General features: G+C 36.0%; 1 protein-coding gene across 1 annotated transcript in view; it reads left to right on the plus strand.

Moving 5' to 3' along the window:
* The window catches only part of LOC118738194 (Down syndrome cell adhesion molecule-like protein Dscam2), a 144,683-nt gene that overhangs the window by 113,035 nt on the left and 4,519 nt on the right, over positions 1-27,129 (plus strand). The window contains exons 19-26 of the mRNA XM_036469117.1: positions 3,518-3,773; positions 9,002-9,145; positions 11,861-12,169; positions 14,154-14,309; positions 14,935-15,114; positions 17,557-17,931; positions 18,912-19,037; positions 25,850-26,165. Of these exons, the coding sequence (XP_036325010.1) occupies positions 3,518-3,773; positions 9,002-9,145; positions 11,861-12,169; positions 14,154-14,309; positions 14,935-15,114; positions 17,557-17,931; positions 18,912-19,037; positions 25,850-26,165 (1,862 nt within the window). The remainder of the gene's footprint in view (positions 1-3,517; positions 3,774-9,001; positions 9,146-11,860; positions 12,170-14,153; positions 14,310-14,934; positions 15,115-17,556; positions 17,932-18,911; positions 19,038-25,849; positions 26,166-27,129) is intronic.

The following is a 27,129-nucleotide window of genomic DNA, read 5'->3' on the forward strand; positions in this document are numbered from 1 at the left end:
ATGACGGGAACTCATTTGGCCCATCTGCATTTATTCTGTTCAGGTATGAGTTCAACCTGCTGCAGTAGCCCGATCGAAGTTGGGCTCTGTGGTCCGATTCTCCCGAGGCAGACGAAGCTCTGTGTCGTCCACGTCAGGTGGTTGCGTGCCCAGAACGGCATTCAGATGTCGATAGTCTATATAACTCGGGACTGGCCCTCTTTGAATTTCGTTCAAGGCCTGTCGGTAAGTTGTTGGGTTCAGAGATAGTTTTATGAACCCGGGACTTCGTCCGTCAGTTCATATAGATGCCTTCTGACGTGCCGTGGCGAGGGTTCTTCCGCAATCAGATGTCTTTTTGGGTGCTAACATGATAACACCCTACTAGGAATTGCTTGCAGAGCATTGTATTATGCTCCTTAATCGGGAGCATATGTGCCTCGTCGCGCAGGTGATGGTGCGGGAACATCAGAAGGAATCCTGTCGCTTTCTGAGTGCAGTGTTTTGGCAGGTCGGCAGCTTATCCACTGCGTCCTACTAGTCCCCGGTAACCACACCGGCGCTGCATAGTTGAGAACCGGCCGGCCTATTGCCTTGAACGTTGCTAACAACGTTTCTTTGTTTGCCGGCTAGCGACTTGAGGACTTTGTTGGGTTTTGTACTTTATTGACAATTGCGGTTGTATGCGCCGAGAAGGAGAGCAGACCTTCGAAGGTTACTCTGAGGACCTTCGGGTTATTCAACGTCGGAATTGGTTCGTCATCGACGAGAATACCCAGTTGCAGTCTGACCTCCTTCGTCCAAGTGGTGAATAGCGTTGCTGAGGATTTTATAGGGGAGAGGGTTAGGCTCCGTGCAGTGACGAAGCGAGAAAGCTCGGCGAGATAACCATTATTGAGCAATCGTCAGCATAAGAGACAATCGAGACTACCTCTGGTGGTTGAGGGAGCTTAGAAATGTAAAAGTTGAACAGTAGTGGGAAAGGACACCACTCTGTTGAACTCCCTGTTTTATTTTCCAAAAAAAAAATCACTGACGAGTTTCGACCACTCAGGTAATTCGCCGCCGACCGTTTGTCTTCTGTTAGCGTTACTTCAATAGTTCTCTCACATGGGGGGTTTCGGTTAAGGCCACGAGTTATCTGGCTGTTTATGGCGTCAAGTGTTGTTGTTGTGCTTTGCACTTTATGGAACCCATGTTGATGCTTCGCTGGGGTTGAGTTATTTGTGTAGTGCGGGAGTAGAAGGTCTCTAGTGTCTTCGCAAACGGGGAAAGGAGAGCTATCGGGCGAGAAGACTCTCCTTTGTTGGACGGTTTCCCCGGTTTAAGCAGTGGAACCACTCTCCCCACTTGGTGTTGGCAGTTTGTGCAGCCTTCTGGTCACTCTACGTTTGGCTTTGTCCGCCGGAAGATGCAGTATGAACTGTCGGCTAAAATAGCTCGCCCATCGCTCCGGGTCGGACGAAGCGTGGTCGCCAAAAAATATTTCAACTTTGTCGTCATGCTTCGTCGGATTGGACAGTGATCTCACGGTTGACCAAAGTGTGCTCACACCAGAGGCAAAGTTACAAGTCTTCAGATGGTCTTCCCACTTCACTAGTTGCCGAATCTCCGAGTTGAGAACCCCTTATACGGGGATTTACGGGATCGGCCTGGCGAAGGGATTATCGTTTTTGTTATTAAGTTTTCGTTACAGTTTTGAGTTTGGAATGAATTGGTTCTAAATTTTGTTCACTCTACAAAGACTCAAAATTGTTCACTCTATAGAGTACTCAATAGAAAAATTTTCATGGTCACTCTTTCGAGGTGTTCATAGCATGGGGTGTTCACTCCAGCCAGATACCACTGTACTACTTTATCGCCTTCCTTTCATCACCTAATTTTTTCAGTTAGCACTTATCAGAGATTGTAAGAAAAGTAAATATGAGTTTAAAGCAGTTTTAAATCTACCACTTTAATCTCCACGTGTTAATGAGTTGATTTACTTCTTTCGAACTCTGCTAACTTTGACTAAAAGCATACAAATTGCTTACCTCAGGCAACCACCTGCTCTAATAAAACTTAAACAAAACATAATTTCATGCGCAACTCCCCTTAATTTTTATAGGCCCACCTCTAGCCATTATGTATATCAACCATATTTACATTCGCTCTCTCCCTTTCTCCTATATTACCCCTGCGCACTTCCGCACACAAAACCCTCAAGCGCAATCATCACCTGTATTTAACATCTTGCGGCTTTTTATCGATATTAATAATTCAACACACCACAGCGGTGACTGATTTATGTGCATTTGAAAGTAAAAGGCATCAAGTGCACTTACACTTCAATTCCACAACACACCACCTGCCGCCGTGTCTTCAGCCATAGCTTACGTGTCGCTGTCCTAATGCCACTTTCTCAACAGCGCCTCGTTTTCTTGGCATAAAATCAACATTTATTTGGGCCACTCATCACAGGCATCGTCAGTGGGAGTATGGGTGTCTGTAGTGGCCAGCGCAAAATTTACTACCTATGTACATTAGACTGCATCACCAAAAAAGTTGCAGCTTTTTTTTTGCCGGTATTACAAAATGTACTATATTTGAAGGCTTCCGCCAAAATATTTGGAAAAAATATAAAGATTTACGTGAAAGGACTTTTCGAAAAAAAAATCTCCCCAGATAACTAAACTGTTTTAGCTTTAAAAATCTGCAAAAAGTATAATGAGATTTTTGATGATGTTTTTGGACTTTTATCAAAGATTTCTTTAAGAAAAACGTAAATAACTGGGCATTAATAAAGAATAACAAGTAATTTTTAGCAAAAAAACCCCCGACTTCAACTCTCGTAAAAAAAAAAATATATATACATTATATATCTCATGATCCACTAATCGGATCTTAACCAGATTAGTATGGGACTACCTCTGAGACACTACCTTTCCGATACAAAAAGATATATCGAAATCGGTTGAAGTGGTCCAAAGCTATGCAGAAACATATTTAAAAAAAAAAAAAAAAATTAAAAAAAAAGATATTCCGACGAACTGATAACCTCCTCCTTTTTGGAGATCGGTTAAAAAGTGTGAGAAATTACCTTTCCAATGATACCTCATTAGTCTAAATCGGTAAAGTTTGGCTGAGTTCAAGTTTTTCTTATAACAATATTAAAAAACAGCATCAAAAATCTCATTATCATGATTCCGTTGAAAAAATTGTTTCACATTTGTGTGCAGATTTTTTAAACTTACACATTTATATTAATCGAGGGATTTTTTTTAATCCTTTAAGAAACTATTTTTATTCATAAGAAACTTAATTTTTGCAGTTATTTTCAAATCGATCCAGCTCAGTTAAATATTAATATTTTTCCGAAATATTTTGGCGCAAGTCTTAAAATATAACGGATTTTATACTTCCATTCGAAAGACAGTATCGATTTTTTTTGTATGGCGAGTGATGCACTCTAATGTACATACATACATTCTTAAAATACCATATTGTCACTACTCTACCACATCGGTTTTCTTTTTCACCTGAAAACTTGTCTTTGCAGATACCGTCGCGTGAATCTTGGAATGGTGAACTCATTGGCTATACCGTTAACTGCAGCGAGGAAAAACAGAACATCAACTACATTAGCGTTGTCAATAATTCACTCAAGTCGGTGATTGTAAGTGGTTGGGCAACCACAAAGGCAACCATTCGCGGTTTACGCAAATACACCAGGTACGCAGTGATGGTGCGAGCGCTCAATAGCTTCGGTTCGGGACCATGGAGTGCAGCTATTTTTGGAACAACAGCTGAGGGTGGTAAGTACTTAGTTGAATGTGTAGATATAAATAAGTTGTTGTGCGTACCTATACATATTTGGTTGTTGTTTTGTTTTTGGCACTTGAAACTACTGTTTATATACATAGCCATTTCGTGTCTTTCGAGTAGTGCGCGTGTGTTTATGTGTCATTCGTGGTTCCCAGCTGGGAAATGCGATGGTTTAAATCCTGGATCCTAGACCGACAAATTCTTTCAGGCTGTACTTTTTCTTGTTTCCATTTACCGCTAGATCAACCTCTTCTGCCATCTTTTCTAAGCTGGAAGATACTGCGCTAATCGTCTTGGCATTAAGCGCTACAATATCAATATTATCTGGATATGTTAGCAGACTGGTAATTTTGGTGAAAATATAGGGTGCTGAAACTGCTGCACGTCCACCAAATATGGTAATCTGCAGAACTTGGTTTCAGCAAGAATGAATTCATAAAGCTAGATAGCAGTCGCTATATCGAAAAACGAGAAACCTACTTCAGTATGTTGTGGTATAAGGAAATACGGACTAATATTTCCCGCTCATAGTATACTGCCGCCAAAGACGTATGTAGTTGCATTTCAACATGCTCTGAGAAGGATTTCAAAAATTCTAGATTTCTTGAAAAGGAAAAAAGTTCTGGATATTTTGACAATTTATTTATTTTATTTTTTTATTTTGTATGCCAGATTCACGCAGCATGCGACATGTGACAAAAAATCAAATAAAAACTTTTCTGAGTAGCTTTTCAATATTTCTAGAGTTAGATATTGAAAAGGAAGAAGAAAGTTCTGCAAAATTACGCCGAAAATACCACTTTTTTTTCAAAATTCGAAAAAATTAAATTAAAAAAAAAAATATTTACGTTCTGAATAGCTTTTCAACTGTTCTAGAGTTCCTGGCATGGAAAAATTACGTCGAAAGAGGCATTTTTTCAGAAAAAAAAGTCAAAACAAGGACATTGCTTGAAAAAAATTAAAACTAGAGTTCCTGAAAAGAAAAAAAAGTTCTGCAAAATTATGCCGAAAAAAAATAGTTTTTTCAAAAAGTCGAAGAAGTTTAACTTTGAAAAAAATAAGAATTACAACTTTTCAGAAACTCTACAGCTATTGAAAAGCTATCCAAAACAGTTTAAAAACATATATCTATTTTTTTTTTTAATTAGCCCCGCGAAAATAACCATTAATCTCAAGATTTCTATGTTTAGGTCATTGCAAAATCATAATTTTTTTATTTATTTTTTCCATAAAAAATTATCGTTAAATTTGGATTTTTCTTTTTTCGGTTAAACTAAATATTCTATTTTTAAACTAAATAGTAATTTTTAGCCGTTATAGTGCAGACTGCGTTTTTTAAATCTCTTATGATCTAAAAAATAAAGTCTGGAATTAACGGTTATGACCGACCGCAGAAAGATAAAGCAAAAATAACGATCAAATATTGGTCGAAATAATTAAAAATCCAAAAATAACTATTATACTTGATAAAAAAAAATAAATCATAAAATAACTTTTAAATTTAATCGGAAAAATATAAACAAAATTTTAAAGGTTAGCCATTACGGCATCCGATCTCGAAATATAGCTAGCGGTAGTGGAAGGCGAAAGGTATTTTCCAAAATCTGTGGAGGCGATGAGCTTGAGACGCTGGATAACGGCCACCGATACCAAAAGGGGTTTCAGACGAGGTCACTCAGTTCGGCCGTCGAGTCTAGTCTTGGTTCAAAACGGGCACACTGCACGTATTTAAAGCATTTTCAGTTTAAATGAAACTTTTTTCAAATTAAATGAAACCTTTTTCAGGTTAAGCGAAACCTTTTTCAAATGAATTGAAACCTTTTTCAGATGAATTCAAATTAAATGAAACCCTTTTCGGATTCAATGAAACTTTATTCAAATTAAATGAAACTTTTTTCAGATTCAATGAAACTTTATTCAAACCAAATGAAACTTTTTTCAAATTAAATGAAACTTTATTCAAATTAAGTATTAAACATTTTGAAATTAAGGATCAGGAAATCAACTTAACCTATTAAGAGCCGTTTGCACTACGTCTGGCTAACTCTAAAGGCTCTGTTATGCAAACTTGGCATTGCTTGAGAGTTTTCACTCTACACACAGTACAAATACTCTCCCTTCTCACTCACTCGCTTAAGCGAAATGTAAAATTTGGCATTTGCATAACAATTGTCTAATTATTTTCTTCTAACTTAAACAAACTCTATGGATGAGAGCACAGTCTAATCACGGCAACATTCAACTTCGGTTCAAGAATAATTTTGACATGTCCCATTTCTCTTTTCCTTTTCACATCATCCTTTACATGTACTCCCGAAAACAGAGATATTTGAAGTTTTATAAAATGAATAAATTATATGATTTGCCTAGTTACCAAAACCCTCGAAAATCACAACAAACCAACCAACCTAGAAAAGCCTTATTTTAAGAAATGAAACTACCAATTTTGGTCCAATTGTACCGAAACGGCAACACTGTATTCAACATGCCTTGGCCGTAAGGGAGAGCAACACGTAACAGCTACTTCAAAGTAATCCAAAAAAGAAGTTTCATTTCATTTGAATAAAGTTTCATTTAATTTGAATAAAGTTTCATTGAATCTGAAAAAGGTCTCATTTAATTTGAATAAAGTTTCACTGAATCTGAAAAAGTTTTCATTTAATTTGAAAAAGGTTTCGCTTAACATGAAAAAGGTTTCATTTAATTTGAAAAAGGTTTCGCTTAATTTGAAAATGGTTTCAGTAAAACTGAAAATGCTATATACAATCCGAACGCCAACAGAAAGAGTAGAAGAGCAACAAATTTTATTTAGTTGCATATAAGGGTGGGTAACTCAGCAAATTTATAGGAGTTGACTCAATGACTCCAACTCACTTTAAGGAGTCAGCTCATTCAACTAACTCATTTGACTCTTTGTATGTTACACTCATTCGTATCGTAGACTCGTTTTGAGGCATAGATGCGGTATAGCGGCCGTTGAGATAAAACAAAACTTTAAAGTGGGCGTGGTCAGCTCCTTTCTACTGATTTGAAAGGTGTAATTTTTTTTGTGTGCAAATTAATAGGGCGGTGCTAGGGGGAGGGTAAAGGTGGAATTTTCAATATTTTCAAAAGCTTATATTTCGAAACCTATTGTACCGAATTTCAAAATGTGGATATGGTTGGAAAGGCAATTGATTTGATATGCACATCTTTATATATCTTACATACATACATATTTCGAGAAAAACTAAAAAAAAAAACGAAATTATAAGAATTTGTGAGATTTGACATAACACCCGCAATACAAAATACATGTGGTTGTTGTTGTTGTATTCTTGCCACCACCTTGTATAACTTGCCTCGTGCAAAAACAAAATTCAAGACTTTGCCATGCTAAACACTGTGGCGAAGCGAGAGAGTTATATGGACAAATATGAGCCACTATGATTCAATTGATTCATGTGAGCCCTACGGCATCAACTGAGTTACTGAGTAACATTTTTTTTGGACAGGGAGTCTGAGTTACCGATTCACTTATAGGAATCAACTCAATAACTCAACTCTGAGTTGAGTTACCCACCTCTAGTTGCATACAAACATTAGACGAAGTAGGTTTATGTCGCCTTATTGTTGAATAAAGTAGGTACACTGAGTAAATTATGTAACTTTTTTTTTAAATACTAGATTAGTCCTCAATTAAAACATATGTACAATATGTTTTGTTATTTATCTTTACCAAGTTAGTAAGCCTATTAGAATTATCGAGAATATTCTTCTGGTTGATAGTTAAAAATCAATAAATTTGCCAGCGTATGAACTACACATACTAAATATTTGCCTTTCCACAACCCCAAAAACCTAACTACATGGCGACACATGGGCAGATAATGTAAACGTTTGATTTTTTTTAAGTATCTGGTACATTTTATATTCATTGCTATGAACGCGTCTAAAAGGGCGCCCAATTTGACTTGCTCGTTAGGTCTTTCTTTGCTTTACACAGCTGATATCTCCTACGACGGTAGATGGATGGTGCTTGTGGCGATTTAAGCCGTAGTTAGCCTTCTTACTATTTGACCATCTGACTATGTATTTAGGTATGTAAATGGTTATCTACTCGCTTGGTAGATTGATTTGGCGTAGCACCTCAGTAGGTCTCTTTATTGAAAATATCTCGACTTGATAAATACTGCAATGATATAGTAGCCGATAGTCTAAATACCTATGAATCTTCTGTTCGATGCAGTGTACTGCAGCTCCTACTCCTTGGTCCTTGTTAGAGCTAGCGCCCTTAAGCTACCCGAAAACTTCCAGGCAGAGACCTTTCGAAACTCAGACGCAGTATCATGTAGTATATTAAAGAGTAACGCTATATTACAGTGACCGTACATGCCGAACCCAAACTGCCTCGAGGCATATAGCCTAGTCATGTTCTTGGCCACATTGATGATTACATTGCTTAAGGAGCTGTTTAGTTTTTTGTTAGTATTATTATTTTTTCAAAATTAATCAGCCTTATCATGTGTTTCATTTTCCCCGAACCGGTTCACTGTTCAGTTTTCGCTTCCATGTATTTACTATGGGCGGAGTAAACATTTTCGAGTGAATTTTTTTTCGAGCGAAACTCGGGATAAGGCGGTTATTTTTTACACACTCGTACTCCATATAAATAAGTGGGTGTAGATTTTTCTCAATAGGTTTTTATAGTTCTGTTTGTTGTAAATTTCTTTGAGTGCGAAGAGAATATGTTTGTTTGTACCCAGCACTAAGTGGCCTTGTGAGCAGCAGCTGCAGAAAATACAAGCTTAATGTATTTAGGTGCATTAAGTAGAGTATGACTCCACAGTCGCTGCTGCCGCCTTGTTGCTAAAGTAAAGCCATATGAAAGAAAAGTAAAATTTCAAATTGTGCCCATTTATGTAAGACCAATCCCTCACACGCCCCCCCTACCTACTGTTAGCGTTGCTCAGCGCAGCCACAACTTCATCACCAATATAACTTTGCTCATTTGCTTTATACTATACTATCCTCTACATGCTGTGCTCATCCACCAAATACTTAGTTGATGTAGTCTACAAATGCATGCACTTGCAACTCAAGCCATAGCAATGACTATTCGTTACAACAACTTTTTAATGTGTACTATATAAGTGTGTTTTTGTGTTTTTTTTATTTGTTTTGTCAACTTTTCTTTATTTTTACATCTTCTTTTACATACTTCTTCCTCTTTTTGCAGTGCCTGAAGCACCACCGCAGCATGTCAACTGTACCGCATTGTCGTCGCAAAGTCTAAAGATATCCTGGCTGGAGCCGCCATTACAATTTCATGGTGGCATAATTCAAGGCTATAAAATTTTATATCGACCAATTGTGAATCAAAGTGAGTTCGAAACGCTGCAAATACTTGCACTTACCACATCACGTTTTACACTTATGCATATGCACTCACACTACACCACAAACCTCTCAATCCCGTTATCCAATTGTGATAGCAGTACATTTGCAACAGTGCCACTTTGCTGGCTTCGCTAGTTAGTAGCAATGCAGTATTAAAATGCAGCGCTCAACGGTGGATTTGATGTTCATGTAGCATTTTAACAGTTGCGCGCTGCAAGTGTACCGTTTTGTTGTATGTACGAGTAAAAATAGTACGTGTTTATGCATAGATACGCTCTTAAGCGCATCCAAAGGAAGTAAATGCGTATGCATGAATATGTAAAAACGATATCCTCATACAAATATGTATAGTAAATACATACAAATTTATTTTAGTTATTATGTGTTGTTGTTGGTTTCTCACGCATTCAAATGTTAGTTTTTATAATTATTACAATTAAACATATGCTCAGATATTGGAGCTGTATCGTTTTTAAGTTGCTTTCATCGTAATAGCTATGGCGTTTCTATGTACATTAGGGTGACTCAGATTTTTGTTGCGAAATTCGATACGCGTACCCTATATAGTTTTTGTAAATCCACGTCAAATCGACCAATGGTTGCAATCGACCTTGACTTCGATGAATTTTGTACAGAAATTTTATTTTATTTTATAACTTAGTTCTGCCAAAGAAAAAAAAAATAAAGTTAAATGTACTGAATGCTCGAAATTTCACAATTTAACGGATTTTGCAAGTTTTTTTTAATATTTCAAAAATTACATATTATATGTAGTTATAAAAAGATGATATTTGATGTTTTATATAAAGATATATTTATTTAAAAATTTTCGAAAAATGAAAAAATTACTGAATTTTGAAATTTTAAAAATCGTAACGGCAATAACTTATATAAATTTTTGGCTCAATTATTTCATACAATACTAACTAACTAGTCTCAAAAATATTGAAATTTCCAACAAAGTGTTTTTTTTGATCAATATGAATTTTTGAACTTAATTTTTTTTTGTTGCAAACTCTAGATTTGAAACATCTTTAAGTTAAATAAAAATTGTTTAGCATAATTTTATTTCGAGAAAAAAAAACATTTATTTCAAATTTCAGCATCTTCTTGAAAATTTCATGACCATGATTTTTAAGATCGGTTGGAGGCATTATATATAAAAATTAAACATTGATATTTATTAACCATTTTCTTGCAACACGTTTGTTTAAAAATGTATAACCACTAACCACATAGTGGTAGTGAAAAACATTTCCACTAAGTACTTAGTGGCAGCGAAACCAATTTGTCTCTACCATTAGGTGCACATTATATGCAGCTCCTAATTGAATATTGACGAATTATTTATTTACCCATCTATTTTCTTTGTTAGTAGCTTGATTTTTTTGCAAAAAAGCAGCATGGATAAATCTATCGAAGCTCATATCAACATATTTAAAAAAAAAAAAAAAAATTATAAAATATAAAATATGCGGTGTAACGTAAAACTCCGAAACTTTCATCCCCTCCCTCACGAAAAAATATATTGCCAAAAGTTTACCATTCATGAGTACTAATAATGCTACGATTTTAGGCGTAAAACGTGAAAAGAAAATATTAACTTTGATCACTTCACGTAGAATTGCTCATATCTAGGTCCATAGGAAAAAGTTTTGAAGGTATGCGTATCAAATTTCTCAGAGGTTAGTTGTATCCCGATGTTGTGGGACACCCTAATGTAAATATTTCCATACACATTAGGTGCATACTTTTACTATTACTATCTCACTCGTAAATTGAAATTGTTGCATTTGAATTTTACGTATCAATAGTGAAAACCTGGATGCAAAAGCAAAGCGATTAAAAGTTAATTACTGCAGTTAGGAACTAAACAAAAACCCAATTTCAGCAACTGCTTTTAGTACTTCTATAGTGTGTATTTGAATTTAGTGAGCTGTTTTATCGAATTGTATTTGCATTTCTGTTTTCGACAGTTTTTCGATTACGGTTAAGCAATCAAAATATAATATTGAAGTAGTTTAATTAACCTAAAGTAAACGACTATGATGAGAGTTAATTTTTTATGGCATCATTGCATTACCTTTTTGCCGCATGCGATCTGCGGGTGACATGGTGGACAACTTCAACCAAATATCCCCGTATGTTGTGCAGTAGCTTTTCCTACAGCTTCCCTGGTAGCAATTCTAAACCTACCATCACTTAATCTCTCTGCCCACGGGAAGCCCCTTAACTCCACTTGTAGGCTTAACAAGGATTAAGTCTAAAATCTCATCATTTATGCATTTTTACCCGCTCGTCAATATCTGACTTCTAAGAAAAATTCTTTCCCAAGAACTTATCCCTGTTGAAGAGAAACCCTGGCTTACGCAGTGCAAAATCTTTACTGATGGTTTCAAAACTGACATAGCGTCAGGATATAGGATCTATATCGAAGGTAAACTGCATAACCGTCATTTCTCTTTTGGTCTCTCTCAGACATAGCCCAAACCCAGAATTTTTTTACGTTTAGCAAAAAAAAAGTAATTCAATTTTTTTTTTTTTTTTAAGAAACATGTTGTTAACAAAAAAAAAAGAACTGGGCAGTTAAAAAGAAAAGAAAGAAAATACTTCTCACTCAAATACTTCTGCATATACATATACATATGTTAATGATTTTATGAATGAATTCCATTCTTGTTTTTTAACATATTTACAGTTGACTTCCCCGCCAAATTGGAGGTGAAACGTACATCAAATCTGGAAACCTACTTGCACACTCTCCACAAGGCGACTAATTACTCGCTACGCGTTTTGGCCTACACTGCGACTGGAGATGGTGTGGCTAGTCAACCGTTATATTGTCAAACGGAGGACGATGTGCCCGATGCGCCCGCATCCATTAAGGCGGCTGCCTTAACGGCTGATTCCATATTGATTTCATGGTTACCACCAAAGAACCGTAATGGCATCATATCGCATTATACGGTTTATTCACGTGAGGCTGGACGAAAAGGACAAGCAAAATGTGAGTGTTTAAATAAAGACTAAGGGTCAATATTATTTTGTGAAATTTTTTTTAAAGGTACAGAGCCCAAAATCATATTAATTGGTTTAGAAAAATAAATTTACAGTCTCTGATAATTTTGGCTTTTTATTTATTTTAAGATAGAATTTCGATTTTCTAGCTGGCATTTGAAAGCAATTTTTAATCTTTAAGAACTTAGTTTTATAAAGATTTTTTTTAATTAATTTAACTTTCCGGAACTTATTATTATTTTTTTATTTAATTTTTAGAACCTCTTTCTTAAAAGAAAAAAATTTATTTAATTTCATTAAATATTTTTATTTAATTGTTTATTTATTTTTAATCTTTAGACTTTATTATTTTTAAAAGGAACGTTTTTAATTACTATTTGGTTTATAGAAATTTACCCTTTTATTTTTATTTTTTGACTTTTAATGTAGTTTTCTTTTGATTTCTAGTGTTCATTCTTTAATTTTTATAAAACTTATTGCTGAAAAAACGGAAATGCGCGAAGACCTCCTCGTGGGCAGATCTTTTAATTAGTCTTTCGAAAGACAGGGAAGAGCTTTCACGATGAGTTCGAGTCCAAGGGCAGCGGATTTTTTCTCTTATAATTTATTTTTTCTTTTTCTTTAATTAAATTTTCTTTTAATTTTAAGATTTTATATTTTTAAAAAGACAATTTTTATTGCAATTATTTTTTTACTTTTTTCTTTTATAATTAAATTTTTAGGTTTTATTGTTTAAAAAGGAAAACTATTTTTTATTATTATTTAATTTTCTGAAACCTATATTTTTTATTCCTCTTTAATATTTTCTTAATGTAATTTCTTTAAATTTTTAAATTTTATTCTTAAAAAAAATATTTTTAATTCGGTTTAATTTTTAGGAATATATGGGCGAATCCTAGCGTTGCGGACGTTACAGTCGTACGTTTCCTTTAACTTTTTTTCCGACAAAAATTTTATATGTTAAAAATTTTTTTGTGCTATAAGGGATGGTTTATAGCAGTACGTATGGGAAAAAAAATGAAAATTTGAATTAGAGTTAATGTCGATGTATTTGACATTTGATATTTGCATGGAGAGCACAATCTACAAAAAAATAAAGAAGTTTACAAAATGTGATATAAAAGCAAACTAAAGGTTGGATTAACTTTAAAACAATTGTATAAGAGTGTTCAGGACGTTTCGTTACAGACGTTACCCATTTTTCATTTGAAAAAATTTTATTTATTTAAAGCGATATTGTTGTATTTTATTAAAAGATATAGTGCTTAAAACCAATGCTATTTAGAGCTTTGTTTCAGATTTTTCAAATAAATGTGCAAAGAAATATGAAATAAGAATATATTTTACTATCCATTTTTCGACACAAAAATGAGAGAATTCGAATTGCATGCATTTTTGGTGGTTTTGGTTGACATTTCCCGGATTCCCGGATTTTTAATTAAATTAAATTTATTTTTTGTTGTTTTATTTGAATTTTCTTTTAGAGTTTAGACACTATTACTTTAAAGAAAAAATATATATTTTTTAATATCATAAAATATTTACAAACTTATATTAACTATTTAAATCTTTGTTTAAACTATTTTTTTTAATATTCAGATTTTATTGTTTTAAAAGGAAACATACATTTTAATACAATTGATTTTTAGAAGCTCCTTTTTTGATTTTTTAAGATTAGTTTTCTTTTAGTTTTTATTCTTTTAAAAAGAGATATACATATATTTTTTAGTTTCAATTTATTTTTAGATAACTTATTGACAAACAGATTTGTTTTTCATAGAAAAATACACATTTTTCACTGTTCCTTTTTTTGGTTTCAAAACTAGACAAATTTTAATTTTTTTTCAAACAAATAAATGCAAAACTTTTTCCTTTTTGCATGTTGACCATCTATGGCATTTGCCTTTGTACGCTCAATACCTGCCGCCGCTTTGCGATTATCGACGCTGTCGTTCAACCTTCGAACTGAACAGCTCACATGGTGCGCGTCGACGAGAATGGCTATCCGGTGACATATGAGGCACGTGGCCTAGCAGAAAACCAAATGTACGAATTCTGGGTATCCGCTTCGACCTCGGTCGGCGAGGGAGAACCAACGTCTGTGGTTGCGCAGGCCACAAATACGCGTGGTAAGTTAATGTGCGAATGTATGTGCTTGTGTGATTGCAGTGCAACCACCAGCCGCCTAATTGATGGCTTTGTAAGCATGTTAAAGCCGTAAAGCTGCAGCTGGGGCAAGGTGCGAGTTGCCTTGATAAATTTAAATTAACATTAACATTGGATTTAATATATAATACTGCATGCGAGCGTTGATTTAAAAATGACAAAAAAAAAAATGTGAAATGCAAGTAATTCACTTTAATTCATTTTGGGTAAAATCAACACTTGCGTGATTATTTTTGTTCTGTGTTTAATTGGTCACCAATGTCATTGTAGTTGCCGTGTACGTATTTTTTGTTGTCGTGCTTAATTAAATAGCAGGCTAGTGAAATCGAGATGGGTTTTTAATTTTCACACTTAACCAATACATAATTGAATTTCAATGGTACTTTATTGTTTCGAATTCGATGTGGTATATATGTATGTACATAAGTGTGTGTGTCTTGAAAATGGTATGAGTGCTACTAACATGCATATGTATGTACATATGTATGTGCGTTAATTATGTTCTTATATTACTTGTGGTTTTTCTGTAGTTTTATTATTGCTGTCATTTTATTTGCATTCTTTACACTGAATTCTTAACACTTCCAGCTCCCGCACGCATTGCTTCATTTGGCCAATTGGTACGCAAGGCAGTTGGCAACGCATTAATTTTAGAATGTTTGGCTGTGGGGAATCCGACGCCGCGCGCCCGTTGGCTAACCAGAGATCGACCTGTAACTTTCAGCCCCTTCTACGAGGTGACCAATGAGGGAAATTTGAAAATACACCGTGAGTATAACATAACTGTGTTTGTGTAGTTGTGCGTGACTATCAAGAATTGCACTGGAAAGCTATCGAATAGTTTGACTTTAAATTAAAAAAGTTTCGTTCGATACCGAGTAATGCTGGTATCGATACTTTTGAACCAAGTACTGAGTAGGTATCGAAAAAACAAAACAAAAAACATTCGTATCGAAACCTGATACTAAGGCAAATTTGGTTTCGGCAATTTTCCCCCCACTGTTGTTACTAAGCGCCTTGTTTTTATAGCTTCTTAATTGCCAGCAAAAACCGCGAGAAGGCGATAAGGTCGATATATGTAATGCCAAGGCGAATTTTTACAAGGTGGTGTTACTGGCGAATTTTGATTTTCGCCGTGGTCCTTCTGAATGTCAACATGATGTGTTTGTTGTAATATGAATTCGCTTTGTTTACAATAAAGACATCATTTTGACATTCAGAAGGACTGTGTCGAAAGCCTAAATTCGCCAATAACACCACCTTGTATAAATTCGCCTTGGAATATACGCTCGAATTGTTTCACCAAAATTGGTATAAGCGACATATACACGGCACAACTGCTCGAGTGGAAGAGTGAACTGGATGAATGCTCAGTACAGACGTTTCAAGGCGATGTTAAACTCACTGGGTAACTCTATTAGATCCCGTTCACATGAGAGGTGCTTAACACGCGTTTTCATAACGCGTAATAACACATACACGAATTTCCTTGCGTTTGATGAGAGTAAGCATGTGAACACCTTGAGGAAAATGCAAGGAAACACGCGTAGTTCTAAACGCGTGTTTAGCGTCTGTCATGTGAACAGGGAAAATACTAAAGGCAGGGAAGTCTAGCTCTGTGGGATGTTTTCGAAATTTTTTATTGAACTGAACCCATTCTCGATAAAAATTTCTAGACCACACCACTCTATGGTCAGTTAAACCAGATAATCTTCAAATTAAGAGCTTAAAACAATTAAATTTAACATATTTAGTTCATACGGAATGCAATCATGGCCAAAAGTATCGATTCTTTAGAACTGGTATTTTTTTTCTTTAGAACTGGTACTTTCTTTCGATACTACGTCTAAGTAAAAGTCTTCAGCCTCATTGCGTACATCGTAAATTAGACTAAAATGCACGACTCGACAACATTGGCATTGCCTATTGTCGTGCTGAAATTATTAGACACGAAAACTGTCGAAAACTATCCAGTGCTGCCTAGCTTTCCCATTTTAATACACTTAGTCAAATCAAATTTTTAGGCGATGCCATGTACTTTTCGATACGACTCGACTCTCGAAAAACGACTGCCATTCGACACGAAATTCGGAATGAGGTTGATTGATACCTGCATGGACTCGTTTCATCCCTTGTTTAAAGTATTTTGCAAAACACAAAATTTTGATTGTTTAAAGCAATGTAAAACTTCATGCAACTGAGAAGGATTCGAGGTTTCTGTGCTTCTAATGGGCTTAGCAAGTTTGTGGATACTAATAGGACCCCTGGCAGAGAACGATCTTCTTCTTTGCCACTTCCAGTAATAATTATTGACTAAATTATATTGCTAATCATCTGCTGGAACGTTAATGGGATTTCGAAATAAATAATCTACCTGAAAGCGTTTCTAAAGACCCAAAACATTGATATACTCATCATGTCTGAGACCCACTTCAACAATAAAAGCCACGTTGAAATGCAAAACTGTAAGTTTTTTTACCACACGACGCACCCAGGCAATAAAGATATAAAATAACTCGTACCGCACGGAATATTTACAAGCCACAAATATCTTTGCACAAGATCAAAAAGGGCCATCAGCGAAAATATGAAAAGTTTTTGAAAACTCTCGGCACAGATTTATTGCCGCAGATGATTATAACTTGAAATATACCTTCCGGGGTTCCCGCTAAATTAAGTGAGTGCAACATACGAGAGATTTACTGTAGATTGTACCTATTTGTAGCCAAATGTGGCCCTTAAATATTCAAACCTAATAACCTTGCAGCTTTGAAAATTAAAATCTGCTTCACATCAAGCGCTCTTCAAATTAATTTATTATTCAGACAATGCGCTTATTCCCGCCTGCGTTCGCTTCCCAAGCTACTTCAGCCGTCAACTGATCCTTGCGCATATTTTTGGGTAGTGTCGAATGCACCCACAGCTCGGCAGTGCTGACCAGCGTTGTGTCAAATTCCAATTATCTGTAAAATAAAAATGCAATTTTCCATGCAGCTGCACATATTTGCAACCTTTTCTATTTTAATTTATTTTTTCGTTGCATGCCACAACCACAACGCAATGGCGCCGTGCAACACACAAACAAACCTATACATATATATATATGCAAATATAAATGTGGCATACGTCGGATGAATGTTTTTGTGTTTGGCGAATGGGGAATGGCGACCGTAATACACCCCACTGGTCAACTGGACAACGGGATAACAGGCGTAGAGGGTAGTCTGTCCGGAAATTACACTTGCACAGCGAATAATCTGTTCGGAAGCGATGAGATTCAATATCAAGTGATTGCCATGAAGCCACCCGCCGCCCCACAAATCATCGTACAATATGCAAGCGCCGATAGCATACGTGTCAGCTGGGATCCGCCAGAGGATGGTGGTGCCCCACTGCAGGGCTATAGCATCTCGTATCGCATCACAGGCGAAACATGGGCACAGACCGAGCTGATGCCGGAGAATAACGCTTATACAATAACTGGCTTGAAGTGTGGCAATCAGTATATCATCAAGATGTCGGCGCATAATATTGTTGGCGATGGTGTGTCCAGTGAGGATATTAACGTCTGGACCAAGGGCAAAGGTAAGTAAGTGTACTCTAATAGAGTGGGAATGATATGTTGAGTCACGGAGTGAGCGGGTGAGAGGATGAATGTAAATAGCTTACGTTGACACATTCGCAAATGATTGACTGGGTGTGGGGAAGGGACAGTAGATAATCATTGAATATGTACTGCTACAGGGACTATTGAATGTGCATTACGAGATAATGTTTGAGGTAGTAGATTGGTATCTAAGCGCAGCAGATGCTGCAGATCAGTAAGAAATTTGCTCCTAAACAAAATATTTTATTTTTAGTGGGTAAAAGCTTAAGGTTTTGGTGCATATTCAAGCTTAACATTATATGTATGTATGTATGTATGCGTATACAATAGATCGTACAAAAAAAGGTCGCCGTTCTCCTTTGAGTCTAAAGTATTTTTGCATGCAATTGCGAAAAAAACATTCTTTGCCGAACTTAGGGATGGCCTTTTTGCCAGCCTTTATTTAACTTGCTTTGAATGTAGGTATGTTTCTTCATGTCGATGGCTAAGTGGAGGATAGACCTATCGCGGCACCAGTTCACTTAAAACCGCCATATCTCAACTTATTTTCTATATATCTTCATTTGAGACAGAGCGTTTTCGAACGGGTTGCCGAGAGAGTTTGATCTTCCACTCGGCCGTAGATATGGAAATTTTATTTAGATTTTTGAACACAGTTGCCCGCTGTTTAAAAATGTTAATTAAGTTAAGGCGTTTCAACGCCATGCAAGTTCACTAGTATTACTTAAATGAAAAAGAATACTCCAAAGCAAATTTGGGACCCCGCGAACCGATCTCGACAATTCTGAAAGGTGGTACCTCGAGGGTGGCCCCATACAAATTTGGTTTAGATCCGATAATTGGATCATAAAGAAATTAACGGTACTCTTAAATTTTTATAGGAGAACTACGACTACGTACTTTGGCACACAAATAACTGAAATTATTAATTTTTTATGATTCTTACTTTTCATTACAGCCTCTCAGGCGCCGAACGGCAACGAACTGATCGCAACCAATGCATCCTGTGTGAATTTGAAATTATCGACGTGGAACAATGGAGGCTGCCCTATTTATCATTTTTCCATTGAGCATCGACCGTTGGGTAAGTGAATCATGTGGAGATGCCAGTGAGTGGTAACCTGAGGGCATATACTTACATATTTATATTTGCAATTAAATGTGTACCCAGTAGCGAAACGCACTAGTTCGGCCCTAGTGAATACACCGTCCGACAAAATCAAACTTTTTTTGCACCCACGAAAAAATCAAGCATTTTCGAAAAGTAGAGACTAAATTTTTCCGTGTTTCCAAGTCGAGAAATTTATGGTTTCTTAACAATCTCTCTTCTGAATCGGTCAATAGAATATTGCCTTGTGGTTTTGCAAACTTTATTAAACTTCATATCCAATGGTTTTGGCTTTTGCTGATTACGAATCTGATGTTAGTGCTTATAAAATCAAAATCGTGGATACAATTTGGTTTTAAAAAATTATCAGATTAAGTATTACAAAATTGAAATCAGTTTTCATAAATTCATGCGGATGGATTTTTAATACTTTGTTAAGGGTTGTTTTTCCCCTTAGAAACCGTAAATGACATGATCTATTTAGATGTCATTTATTTTATTTAGATGTTTATGGCAATAAACACTTGATTCATTAGTTCCGATTTTCCCTTTATGAGCTTCCACACATCTATACCAGGGATGTTGCGAATATTTGCATTCGCATTCGTTATGCGAATGATTCGCATCATTTTACGCATTCGCATTTGACATTCGCATTCACATCAAATGATACAAATGTTTTGCGAATGCGAATGTGTGCATGGGCAGAGAGTACACTATAATATTTTTGAAATGGCTTTAAGTCTGTCTAACCAGGCTGCGGACAATAACCGGCGTTTAGCTTCGGGCGCCAAACGGTTAAGTAGTATATCAAGCAACTTTGATGGGCCTTCAACAAGTACTGCTAAAAGTCTTATAAGTAACCTAGAAATAATTTTAGATTCCTCCAGCGAAAGCGAAGGCTCGGATTTAGAATCTCGAGACATTAAAAAATGTTAGATTAAATAAAACCCAATTGAAGGCCAATCTTAATGAAAAAAGTGATCATCTCGGTTAAAATCTTCTCGATGGGTGGAAAACTAGACTAAAATACGACAATTTAACATATCTGCAGCCGGTGTTATATACGAGCCTCTAAGAACTCGTCTCATGGGAGAAAAGGCAGCAAAATTACTTTTTTTGAAGCATAATATGTCCGTCTTGAACTTCGACTACTAGATTAAAACACTGTATCGGTTAAGCACTCATTCAATATTCTAATTCATAAATTACAAAATTTTTAAGTAATAAAAACGATGACTTAAGTTGATTATAGCTTTCGCATTCGCACATTCGCATTCGCGAATGACATTCGAAACATCCCTAATCTATACATACATAGAGTAGTTGTCCCTATCCACTTAAATACATACTTATATATACATTTGTTGTAATTCAAGTTGTTGTATTGATTCGAAAAACCACCACAGGATTGCGGTTTACACGTAAACTGCTTTGTGCGCAAAATTTTGTAATTGAATATTTTTGTCACCAGATTTTGACATTCCGCGCGCGCGTCAATGGCAGAAAAAACATAAAGAAACCTTACTACGCACTACAACAACTGGGACATTAGACCGTACCAACTTACAAGCAAACAAAAAAAAGTTCGCTGTACATCCCTGAATCTAAAGCATTTTTGCAACGTAAGTCTGTGTTTTTTTTTTTTGGTCGAACCGAGTGGTCTTCTTTGTACATTTTTTGGAAAGAAAAAAATGTTTTCTCCTCAAGCCAAGAACATCGATATATGATACTTAAAGAAATTATTTTCGGCCAAAAAAAATCTTTTTTTTTTGAATTTTTGTGAAAAATGTGAATTGTTTTTCTGGTATGATCTAATGTGTAAGTAAAAATTGTAAGTAAAAAATTAATATAAGTCGAAAAAAGCAGAAATATGTGCTTTTAGGGCCCCATTATTGGAAATATTCATGCTAAATGAAAAAACTTACACAAAAGCGATACAAACTGTATAGAAAATGTTGATTATGCACTGGATTGAGAAGAGAAGGTTTTAAACCATTTATTTATTTTTTATTGCATTCATAAACATAATGTTCTTTTTGATTCTTAATAAAATTCAGCTTATTGCAATTAGGATATTGCTGGCATTGTAATTTCCATACTTGCAAAAGAAATTGCTTTTGTTTTTCGTCTCTGGTAAAAGTCCGATTATTATTTTATATCAACGCTAAAGTACCTCGTTCAGCAATATCATTATCTTCGGGAAGATCAGAGTAGTAGAAATTCTTAAAAATCCACCGACACCTTTTAAAATACTTCTCAGTAAATAGGTCATAAATGGCGGCCGCTGTGGTGTAGAGGTAAGCAGTTCGCGCTTCCACTCCGCATAGCCTGGGTTAAAGCCCTGATCAAAGCAACATTGCAAAAAGAAAAATAGAAAAAAATGGAAAACAGCCTATCCTAAAAATGCAATTCGCCGTTCGGAGTCGGCGTTAAATTGTACGTCCCTCCCCTTTGTGTGACAACATCAAGTCGCACGCCACAAATTGGAGGAGAAGCTCGGCTAAACACTAAAATACATACATACGTATGTCTTAGCGCCAATTTATTATTATTATTATTAAGGTCATAAATTCGTTAGGTTAGTTTTTTTTTGGCTCACTCTAATGTATATGTAAATATGTATAGTTGTTCATTGCATACAATGTTCAGTCGATTGTTAAACGCGTGGGCCTGTGGCCGGGCAGTTGCCAGCCATTTTCGGACATCACAGTTGCGGTTGCGGTTTTAGAGTTTATTGAACAGCCATTTTCTATTTACAATCGCATGTTCTGCTATGCAAAATTTCATGTTACATGTGTGTGATTGTGGTTAAATGCAATGCGACAAGTTTTCATTGCTACTCACATACATACCTACATATATGTATGTACATACATACACGCATCTAATTGAATAAGAGTTGGAAAAGGTGCAGCAAAGCGTGTTTTTAAATGCGAATTGCTGAAACATATAATTCGCTTCATTTGCTACTGGCTGCAATTAATCCCTTAAATTGATTAAGTATTCTATACAATCATATAGCCTATTACGTTAAGCAGTATGTATATATATGTTTGCATTTGTCAAAATAATATGTATTATAGCTTATTGCAGAAATATTAGAAGCAATATAAAATATGACTAAAGTACTTTAAAAACAAATAAAATTGATTCCTCTGTACTCTATTCTAATTATTTAATAGTATAAAAAAACTTTAAGCTATATATTTTACTATGCCGCGGAGGGGATTTGAAGGATGCTCAGCATGATGTCCCTACTCGCCTCCCCCATCCATCTCCATGGCTGCTCCACCTTCGGAAGCCTTCCCGCTACGCTCGGGTTTGTCTAGATTTCAAGATATAGTTGTGTCCATTCTTTTCCAAAAAAGCTGACGACACTAAAATCATTGAATTCTTTTTTTAGTGAATTGATCAATGATCATCACTTCATATGTAAAATTTCTTCCTGAATCCGAATATGTATATGTATAATCAAATTTTATGAAAGTAAAACACTTTTAGAGATTTAGCAAAACTTTAGTTTTATCAGGTTTGGAAAAGTCAATTGACTAAATTGCAATTATCCTCAGACGTGGTTAGCGAATTTCAGTCCTTAAAATAAAGCCAATTGAATTTTCTATTGAAGTCGCATACAACACTTTTCATTAAAACCGTCTGCCTCGGAGCTTTTCACGATATTTCTGAGAATTTTTCCAATATATAAGAAAAATATATAAGTGGGTTCAAACTTTTCAATAGGATTCCTGCGCTAGAATTTTGAACAATTTTCTTAAATTAAAATTATACCCGTTTTTATGTATAAAAACTCATTGCGTGATACCATGTAGATTTAATCTTCCCAAAAAAAGTTAAAAAGTCAGATGCCTGCTGCACATGCCGCACGACATTTTACCTTATTCCGGGTGCAACAAGCCTTCCGCTTTCTGGCTAATCTGAAGGTTGTAGTTTTGCCTCTTCTCCATCGAAGTCTACGGGGTTGCTCTGCATTCTTCCACCACCTCATTCACACATTTCCCTGGCTGTTGGTTCCACGCTCTTAAGTAAACTTTGGTGTCTTCTCCACCTGACCCTTTTATCTTAGATGAATTTTCAGACTATTAGGCCAAATTTACCTTCCGCGTCAACCTTGACGATGAAATCGCCAAGCACAATTTTGATATCGTAATGACAGGGGTAGCGCTAGAAAATGCGTTCCCAGCGCGCATAGAACAGATCCTTGCAAGCCTCGTTTTCCTATTTCGCTGAGGCGTGGTCGAAACCACCATAACCACATGGCAGCTGTTAGTAGATGTCGCAAATTTTTATGGTTTTGCTAACTTGCCGCCCACCGCTCTTATTGGATGGCGGTGATTTCAGCCTTTGCCCTATTAAGGAAAGCATAGGCCTTTGAACTTTGAAGATTCACCGTGGCGTCATCAGTAGAAGGCAATCTCATCCAGGGTTAAATTCTATCATTCAATGGAAATTTGTTCAAAGTGGCGGGTCACAAACCTAGCGCACAAAAATATCTTGTTTTTAAAATTCTAGAGTAACTTTCAAATAGTTGATTTTATTTACTTTTATTTCTTGGTACCGACATTATGTATATTATACGAATTCCTACGCTGAATTTATAGACCATTGCTGTTTTGATTACTTAAATAATTAAAACTTTTTTAATGGCTTTTTCATTGCTTTTCCTTTTTAGAATGCCATCGTAATAGATACTAATTTGTATATCAAAAATATTTTATACTCGCAAAATATATTTTTTATCCATCCATACATGCATCACTGCTGCATATTGCAAGTAATACGTATTATTTAATTTAATGCGATTATTTTCGTTTGTATACTTAGCATATGTATCTGTTACAGTTTTAATTTAATTATTACAACAAACTTTTATTCTACTGTAGTTTTTTGTTGTTGGTCCAGTTTGTTGCAAAATATTTTAAAGTGCAACATTAGCGAAATTGCGCACAATCGAAATTGCGCATAACAGCAATAATGTGGCACATACCGCGCAATGAGCCGCCGCGAGTCAATGCAACTCCCTTGAAAGTCAATCAATTTCGAATATTGAAGGCAACGCAATACATTTACATCCATCTATGCGAACATATAATTTAGTTGGCAATGCATTTGCAATTGCAATGTTGCAGTTAGGCCTGAGCCCTCGGGAGTACATTGCATGAAATATCAATGCATCAAATGGTTACGTCATTGCCCCGTAGACCTTTTGTGGCAATGATAAAACGCTTGTCGTCCGCAATGGCACTTCTATTGCATTTCCACACACACACACACACACACACACACGACTACATGCATATCTCTCCTCTATAAATCTATGGCATTTTTATTAAATCAACTTATCTCGAGGTAGGCCATTTTCCCTCTTAAGCAATATTTTATTGGGTTCCCCGCAATATTGCAATGACTAACTTAGCCATTGCGCCGCAGCCTAAAAAAATGTATTGTGCTAAACCCTTATTTGTAGGCACTCCAACCGTAGGCTAAGTATTTAAGAAGTTGAGCACTTTGGAGGGTGCGGTGTTTCAAATTTTAGATGGAGAAGATAATCGACCTCTAAGGTGTATAAGTCTACTATACACGGGCAGTCAGAAATAATACTCTCTGAGGTTTCCTCCGCCAGCCCACAAAACCTGCAGTCCGTCTCTACAGAAAGCCCCATTTTGTGCAAATGGTAGCTTAACTTTGAGTGTCCGGTCTACCAAACCTGGCCAGTAAGAGTTCTAAGACGCTCTTGGCTAAATTCAAGGAGTCTCTCGGAGTTTCTCCTAGAATGAAATGTTTGATTGTCTCATTTCCTTTGACTTACGCTAACGGGTAGCAACTGAGATTCTTGCCAACTCCTAATCAGTTTTGTAGATGTGCCGCAGTAAGGCTCGGGACAATGCGTGCGCGTTTGGGTTTCACATTTTGCGGGACAGTCAGCTCTTTCGTTGCCTTCAAAACCTTCATGTCTAGGGACCCACTACAGCTTCAATTTACTATGGACTCCAAGGCTGTTAAAAAGAGGTATACAACTGTCCACAAGTCTTGATGTCGTTCTAAATGAGTCTAAGGCCTTGTGGTAATGATATTCCCAAAGTTTTACTAAGAACTCTCTGACATGCATAAAAGGCCTTTGTAGCCTTGTTGGTCACATTGGAGGGATGTGAGCTCCAATTGATCCTTTTGTCCAGATTTACCCCCAATATTTCGCCTCTCCATAGAACTCAATTTCTGTTCCTGCAAGGCTGAGTCTTGTCAAGTTTACTTTTCCTCTTTTGTTATTATAGTCCTGGATTTTTCCGTAAGTTATCCGTAATGTGAAAGTCAATTAGTTTCCCTAATATTTTTACTAGAAAAGAACTGAGGCTAATTGGTAGTTGTAACGAGTTGTTTCCCCAAATTGAGTCTAGAGACCACTCTGACTTCACACCATGGTGTAGTTTAAGTTGCCATTTTAATAGAAGCTGTATAGAAATAGAAACTTTTTCAAGATAAATCTTTTATTTGTTACTTCAAAGGCAAACATTTTAAAGTCACTTATGTTATTCTAATAAAATGCCATAGTAATATATAGGTTTGCCCACCCACTGATGCATTGCATTCTATGTCTCATGCATTTTTGTTGCACTATTACGTAAATATGTATGATTATAAGTATGTAAATGTGTGTGTACATATGTAAGTATATAGTATATGTATGTATGCGCATTTGTAGGCAGCTAACCCGGTGCTTTGTGCGCGCCGCAAGCAATCAGCATTTCCATTTAACATTTTTTTTTATACAGGGGACATCCGTTGGACGGTCGTCACATCCGACATCTCGAATGCCGAGGAGAATCGTGAAAATTTAATATTTTGCGATTTCCTGCCAGCCAAGTGGTATCAGCTACGCGTTTCGGCCACAAATGATGCTGGCAAAACCACTGAACACTATCATTTCGCCACCACTAATCTGGATGGAGTAACAATACCACCACCTCAGGTTTTCCCATCGGAAAATGATTTGATGAACAATCTGATAAATGCAACGAATCCGACCAACGGTGATTGGTTTTCAACATTAATCGTCATCGTAATCATCACCGTTGCCATCATTACAATGTAAGTACAAGAGAAAATGTAAAAAAAAAAAATAAAAAATCCACCTAAAATGTAATATTTATGTAGTAGAATTGAGATGGGGGTAGGAATGCGACCGAGTGGGATGCAGCACCGCACTTTGACATTTAAATGCGACGAAATAAATCGCTATATAACGTGGCCTTTCGTGCAACCTTTGGCTGTGGCTCATTTTATATATATGTATATGTATATTGTTTTTTTTTTTGCATTCGAATTTCGTGTCTGTAGCGAAAATGCGCGTAGGAAAAAATGAAAAGAAAATGCTTACCCATTACTAATTAAAAGAAACCTTAATCGGGAAATTATTTCACCGGATTTTGTGTTGAAGTATTGATGTTTGCATGCATCGAAAAAATTTGTACATTTGTATGTATGTATGTATATCTACCTAATTGGTAATACGGTCAGAGGAAAGTAAATAAGTAGCATAAACTAAATAATGCAAGGATCTAGTTTCGCAGTGCCTAAAGTGAAAGTTGCTTATTAGCGTTGATACTAACTTTTTCCTAGGACTATTAATGCCAGCTTATAATATATATATATACATATATATATTCTTTCTGGAAGATTGCGCCCTCCCTATCTAAGCCAGAATTGGATGGCACAGATATATCAATTCTTGAGGACTTAAGTTTCACAAATATGCTAATACCTGGTTGTCTCCTACTAAGCTGTCTATCGCGAAAGAACCGTCGTGACTTCAGAACAAGTTTGCTTACATATATTTTTTGAAAACGTCCAGTTTTTAATGAATTTGTCGCATAAAAAGGGCTGAGATTTGTTGGCTTTGAGGGATTCAGTCGATTGCGCGAACTATCACAGTGGATGCCATTGATTACCATTAGTGCCGGTCCAATGATTGACATTTGTAGTTGTGCAGCTCATCTGGCAGCTCGTATATAAGCCTTTTGACGTGCCTTGGTAGACGTTCCCTTTCCAGAAG

Source organism: Rhagoletis pomonella, unplaced genomic scaffold (assembly GCF_013731165.1).
Source record: "Rhagoletis pomonella isolate Grant_MI unplaced genomic scaffold, Rhpom_1.0 Rhpom_scaffold_00004, whole genome shotgun sequence".
In the NCBI taxonomy this organism is placed as follows: domain Eukaryota; kingdom Metazoa; phylum Arthropoda; class Insecta; order Diptera; family Tephritidae; genus Rhagoletis; species Rhagoletis pomonella.